The sequence below is a fragment of the Agrilus planipennis genome, unplaced genomic scaffold (assembly GCF_000699045.2).
Source record: "Agrilus planipennis isolate EAB-ADULT unplaced genomic scaffold, Apla_2.0 scaffold62, whole genome shotgun sequence".
NCBI lineage: Eukaryota > Metazoa > Arthropoda > Insecta > Coleoptera > Buprestidae > Agrilus > Agrilus planipennis.
The window spans coordinates 1,247,433-1,254,684 of record NW_020438875.1 but is presented as its reverse complement, the minus strand read 5'-3'; the positions used below and the strand labels follow the sequence as shown (position 1 = coordinate 1,254,684).

Here is a 7,252-nt window from a genome sequence, read left to right as displayed (position 1 = left end):
ACGAAATGAAGACAGAAGAGAATGAAAGATTATCTGTGGAATATTACTGCCTCAGCATTTGCCTAAGTGATCCAAGGAAACCACAGAAAAACTTGGACCAAGGCAGACGGACCCGGAGTCGAACCGGCGTCCTCCCGAATGCTAAGCAATGGTCTCAGGTATGAAGGTCTAGTTAGAAAAATATCAGGGAATTAGGAGGGGGTAGAGGTAGACCTAGATTTGATTACTGTTTCCAAATAGTTAAGGTCGTTCTAGTTTTAAGAAAAGGCAAAGATTAGCTGAGGATAGGAAAGAGTGGAGGTGCGTGTCCAACCAGTCTTAGGACTGACGACCGATGATGGTAACGTACAGGTTTTCTAAAAAAGTTTTTTAATTTGTTTGAGAACTTATGAGTATGTAAAATGTAAAGAAGGAAAGTATGTAAATTGCAGAGAGCCTAATAGGAGTCCCATTTCGTTCTACATTATTTAGTGAGAGATATAACAAGCGACAAAATGACAGCCGGCACTGGCTATAGTCGACAAAGTTAGTTCGAAAAATTAATCGTCAATACTACCAACGGATTAGATAACTACCATAATAAAGCTCGAAAATCATAAAAGGCGACACGTCAGTATATTATCAAATTAATAATAAAAAGTATTACCCCTTAGTAGCTTCGATTAATTAAATGTATTATATTGCTTTATCCTTAAAATGGACCTTTAATACTAGTCGACATCGATAAAACGTAGCATCTGTCAAACTCTAATGGTATATAGCAATCCAACAAATCGTCTCATTTTATAGAAATCCTTAAATCCGGAAAATTTACCGCTATTCGTGTTTTTACAGTACAATATCTAGACACCATCACGGAAGAAGGTTCTAATAATTTCCGTTACAAAATGTTTGAAACATACTTAAGGATTCCTACTATTAATTTTCTAATTTAATCTAGGTTAATCACAACGTGCACAATATTGTTTTATAGAATAAGAGCCTTTATTAATCTTTGAGTTCAAGCGCAATAGTTCTCACGATTTATCCATTTACGAAATGGTAATTTTATGGGATCCAACATCGTAAAAAATTAAACGCGCCATTTATCGTAGTCCTATATTTTGAACGATCAAAAATCGGAACCTCTCAGTAGTGAACTGCCGGTCTTTTAATTATAAAGTACAACATCTTATAACTTGTCGTGTAACGCTAGACGATTTTTCCTCTCACTGAACCGCAGAAAGTTATATTGTATGTTCACGGTTCCTTACTTGTATTTACTTTTAAGCCCAGTAGCGTGCCAGGAAAAAGGTACTTCCATCAGTTGGAATTTTTAACGTGTACTTTAGAAGTAGATTTAAAAACAGGCACACTTTTTTAATTTTTGTATTAATTGCAGACAATAGCGGAATAAGTCTTAAAAACCCCAAACACAGAAGCCGTGGTCCGAGCTTATTTAATTGCAGATGAAAAATAGGGTTAGTTTAATACTTAATACAATACAAAAATAGTAGAAATTCGTTTTCATCACTTTCTAAAATGGAACTCAAATACTTAATCTCTGTTATTACTTTAAATTTTTAGTTTATGTTGAGGTAGAAGGGTTTTAGTTGGTAGACGCTTCTTGGAGTGAATCCAACCCTACCCAGTCGTACGGACGGCTGGGCATCTTTTGAAAATCACCAATGGGCCACCTTTTGCAAAACAGTAATAGTTCCTTTATTTGTAGAAATACAAATATGTAAAAAATGCGAAAGGTTAATTAGAGGCTTTTACATTACTTTAACATATTAGTATAAAGCATGTCTTCCCATGCATGAATCCAATTTGTCCCGAACTTAACCAAAGATTTTCCAATATTTGATCCAGGAATGGTAAACACCTAGTTTCTGGCATCGGTCAAAGTCTGGTTGGCAAGGTTGGTCCACAACTGGTCAACCAGTGTTTGTACTAATGACCAATATTTTTTCATTTGTTTTTAATGTTTAAAACGTTCTGCGATGTCAATTTTTTCAAAATTATTGATTTTCATGACATGAACATTTATAATGATGTTAGATAATGAAATACTTCACCTCTATTTTCTTCTTCGAGAGTACAATTTTCTTTTATCAAAAATTATTTTAATACGATTTTCTGTTAAATATTGCTCAATGTTTTATAACCTCGATATTTCGAACTTGGTTCAAGTTCATTATTTAGTTGCCTACTATTGAAATGTTAACGCATCGGACTTTGGCAGTTAAACATTAGCTGAGCATTGGTCCCCTACTCGATCAAATTTGGTGAAACGTTAATGTCTTGAACTTTGACGTTTGAAGATTGACTGAATATTGGTCCAGTATGGACAAGCTTGGCTTTCCTTTACGGTATAGCTTTGCGCCTGCCGTCAATACCGGTATTTCCTACATGAGTTATTGCTATTGCATTTTTTTCCATCCTATTTCTAATCCTTTGCATTTATCAACAAATGTAGAGCTTTATTTTCGCCGCTCTTTGTTTTTTTTTGTTGCCGGATATTCGCGATTAACCCCTGAGAAAAGACTCTGGTCTTTCCAAATTTTTCTAGCGTTAATCGCTTGCTTTCTTGGTTGTGAAAACAATAAAAACTAGGTCAGTCTCTCCTGCCCGTTGCTGGTCCAAGAGCAAGAGTGATGTAACAGGTTTTTAGGTTATATTTACACAAATAACAACAAACTAGTATCTTATACGTCCATATAAACGAAATCAGCATTATAGTCATAATGTCAATGCGCATTCCACTTATCCTACTTGTCCATCTTTCTTATCTTTGTCGTACATAGTAGTATAAATAAGGGCGATGTAATTATTAACTTTTTCATAGTTAAGTCTTTGTAAAGCAGTTCTTAATTTAGTCTATTAATACTTGGAAACGAAAATGTAATTCAATAACAAACTTATTGCTTTCGAAAGAGTTCGGCAGTCAATGCATGAGAAGAAAATTGTATGCATCCTAGCAGGCGGTAGTCATTATTAACAGTTCTTATAGATTAATACCCTTTACATGTAATATGTAGATAATAACAAAGTTGCTCTCCGACAATTATAATGGACAAAATGTCCCAGAGAGAGTTCTGCAATCTCTTAATAAACCTACTACAGATACTTATCTACATATCTGTATATGGGTATATGTATTTTGTGGCTGTACCAATGCATGAGACTTCGATGAAAAATTATTATATAATTCCATTTTTAATTTTTCACACCCAGAATTCCATAATTAATCACGTTCTACTGGACATGTACCATGTAGTGGTCAATATGTAAGTACACTACAGGTAATTAATTAATTATGCAAACCAATTTTCTTATGGATTAGACTTTCAAATAGAAATATTTTACAATTTATAATTACCTTATCTTTATTTACAAATGGAAGAAAAAATTATTTTGATTTATTCATGTTTCAGTTTTACGACGGTCATGGATTGGCTACTGTACCTAGTGTACGGTTAGTTAAATGTAGGTGCACACTAAATAATTCACGCGGAAATATTTAATAACAAACATTATAATCATGATATTGCGGTAAAGGGGGGATTACTATGACATACAACCGTAAAACAGAAACCATTTGATTTATTTATATCTGGCAAATTATTATTGAATGTCGTGATGTGTAACAACACTCCATGCTCTAGTCTGCTTTGTTGTAGAGGTGACATGATATAAAGTGTTCTTTGAACATGGTTATCCAATATTTCCTTTTATACTTAATGGTAGTGTATATTTTTCTAGACGGTGCTTATTGTGACAGTGTTGGTGCCGTTATGGAAAATAAAGAAGTTCGTGATAAAACTAATTCGCTGTCGGATATAATCACGACAGGAAAATTATCCTTAACTGAGGGTATGTACCTCCATTCAAATCATTTCCGACAAATATTGTAATAGTTTGATCAGATAATGTTATAAAATAACTGTGTGTATGTATAAGATTAATTATATGAAAACTGGGTTAGCGTTCTTACGGTTATCTCATTTTTAGCAAAAATTGCAATCGAATGAACTCTAATGTTATTCACATTTACTTTATAAATAAAAAACCACTAAATATATCCTCACTACCGACATTTATCATACTACTTTAAGATTTCATACCTCAAACTTTACAGGATTACTTCATCTTGTAAATATTTAACATTTCTAATTGTTATATAGGAAACTGGAATTGTACATAAAAAAAACTAAAATCATTAAATGAGATATAGTTCTGACTTTTTGATGTTGTTAATACTAAAGTAGTAGTTGAATCTACAACTCACAAACTGCATATTTTTCGATATTTGTCCTTATTACACATTTTTAAAGTACACTATTTGCAAAAATCTAACCACAATTCTGAAGACCATTTACTTCTTCTCAAAAATGAAAATTTTAATTTTGCTTCCATTTCCATAAAATATTCAACCTACGGAAAAAATAATGGGGAAAATAAAGCTGTAGTAAACTCAATGTGTTTTCATTAAGTACAAATTGGAGTCTGTAAACCTAACATTGAGCGTCTTCAATAATAATTAGTGATTTGTGATTTTAATAAGATGTATATCAGAATATAAATATACTTTTCCACTTCTTAACATGATCCTGTGCAATTTTGCCTACAAATTGTTAAATGTCCAACTTTTTATAGAATCGATGAATTTTTATAACGTTGTTAAAAAATTATTGGTAAGTATCTGTCATTGCAAAACTGAAGATTGAATATTCCTTTTCAGATTTTAAATCTTCCGAAAACACTGATGGTTATTCCAGGAGTAGACGCAAAAAACTAAAAAAACGTTTCGAAAAGTATATTCTGCCACTCATTATGGCATACAAGTTAAAATTTGTAGCCCTAATACCACTGTTTGTGGGAGGTTTAATTTTACTGGTTGGATCCACAGGATTAGCAGGATTTTTCTTTGCCCTATTCGCCGCTGCACTGGGACTTAAAGCATCAGGAAAGGATGATATCTACTCCTGAACTGAATTAGGACCTACCAGATCGAAAACATTTGAAGTAGTCAATACTTTATACACATAATACGTCCAGACTTACACCTCGTTTAATATTTAANAATACGTTTTAATAAATACATTACTAAAATTCGTATACTTATTTCTCATTTCACTTTTAGGAGATATCAACTTCTCTAAATGTGTATTTGTATTTTATTTGCAAATGAAGTAATTATTAAAATTAATGCACAATATTCGTTTTTGATTCTTTTGCGGAATAAATTACCATCGTCAGACGGTCTTCTCATAATGAAATTGCTCAATAATCTATTCCTTAATTACTTATATGGAACGCACTGGGTATTAAAAAAATCTATTACTCATCGTCAGCCAGATGTAAGAGCATAACTATGTTAACAGGCCAATACGTCTGTACACAATGGTTAAAGCTCATCCGGTGAGTCCACTTGTTTGCCTAAGAAAATTTCCCGTTATATGCAATATGCACGTACGAGATAGAATCAAATAAATCATACAGAAAGTAAGAGCAAATACCGTTTATAAATTAGTGCCGCCAATATACGTATAGTAAAAATAATTCTTTACGTTTACCCATTATGATAATGTGTCCTCGATAGAACTCAAATTCAAGTGCACGAAATCCGTATACTTGAACCTACTTGTTTTTGGAATCTATACTTGGGTTGGGTTTAGCATGACATAGAAAATAGCAGTTATGTGACATACGTCATTTGTATTTATCTAGTTCAATAAAAGTTGTTATTTATAGATTTTTATTGAGAACAGTTTCTCTACAAGTAAATACCTACCTTTTTGCGAAAATAATCGTAAAACTTTCCTTAAGGTGCATAAATTTACTTCGAGATAAAAAAGAACGCTATTTATATATGTACATATAATCGCATATGTATGCGTTATTGCAACTTTCTATAGCAACTTCTATTGAAGTTTTCCTTTCCAGTTTTTAAATCATCTCATTCCAATCAATCAATCAGTCAGGATCTTACTTTTTCGCCATAAAAAAAGCACACTTTCATGTAATGTATGTCTCCTTGCTTTTATCAAGATCATTTTCTACACCCTTTTATACATATACGCAATTCCTCTTAGTGCTTTCACTGACAACTTTCCCCTTTTTCTTTTTGTTATGCTACCGTTTTGAGTTGAACTATTTTATATTGCATATAAAGAAAGGCTGAAATGTAAGTGTTCCATGGAATGACTGGTCAATCCCAGTTTTTTTAAGATTGGTCGCTTGGTCCTACAAGATGTGACAAAGGAGCACCGAGTTAAGATTCAGTTAATAGTACTTTTTGCTTCTAGTGAAAAGAGGTAATTGATGTGGTACTTAAAACAGAATTGGTGTTATAATCAAAAGGTCTATTAGTGGAAGGGTTTATAAAGGATTTAAGTAAATTTTGGAGTTTCAAAAAACCAAATACTCAAGTATGGGAATTATATTTGCTGCTTGGCCTTCAGTGGGTTGGTCTATAATTAAGACAGTGGAAAATAAGAAAAGGTTTAAAGAGTATGGTATAAACGGTAGATAGATACAAACGGTGGTACACTGATGTAAAACAATAGTTTAAATGCAGACGAAGAAATAGGATAACCTGTTGAAGTATAAAAAAATTAATGTATTAAGGAAATTACTAAAAGAAATAAAGGAAGAGAATCAGTATAAATAGAAAGAAAATGGGAAAAAAATAAAAAAAAGGGAATCAAAGGAAACGCAAAATTGAAAGGCTTGGAACAGAAACTAGAAGAAATTCATGAAGAATATAAAAGTATAAACGCAAAAATGAAAACACTGGAGAAGGAGACAAATGGAAACTTACAGGAACTGGAAAAAAGAAGAGATGAACATAATGAAGAATGACGTAATGAATGGTTCGAAGAGTAAATAAATAACTTAAAAGCAGAGGTAAACGAAGTGGCAGTAGAGGAACTGGAGAAAAAATATGTAGGGAACCATATAGGGAAATAGAAGAAAAGAATAGAGAAATTGTAAAAAGAACTGGAAAAGAAAAGAAGGTAAGAAAAAAAAACAAAACCTGATGTTTTTTGGAACAGAGTTGGAGGAGCACAAAGAGAAGAGGAAAATGGGAAAGATTTATAAAAGAGAATATGAGGCTGAAGGTAGAAATAAATAAAGTGTAGAAAATTAGAAAATAGTATATGGTACAGAAATAGAAAAGTGTAAACAAAAGCTGCAGGTGGTTAAAAACAGCAGAAGGCTGAGAGGGATGGAACTTTATATAATATAATATTGGTGCTGACTGTCG

At 32.4% G+C, this 7,252-nt stretch overlaps 1 protein-coding gene across 1 annotated transcript; it reads left to right on the top strand.

Annotated features, from left to right (window-relative positions):
• Positions 1-3,692: 3,692 nt before the first annotated feature.
• LOC108734500 lies at positions 3,693-4,971 on the top strand. Its single transcript, XM_018466088.1, has 2 exons — positions 3,693-3,855; positions 4,724-4,971. Exons 1-2 carry the CDS (start codon positions 3,693-3,695, stop codon positions 4,969-4,971), a joined length of 411 nt encoding a protein of 136 aa, XP_018321590.1.
• The last annotated feature ends 2,281 nt before the right edge of the window (positions 4,972-7,252 follow it).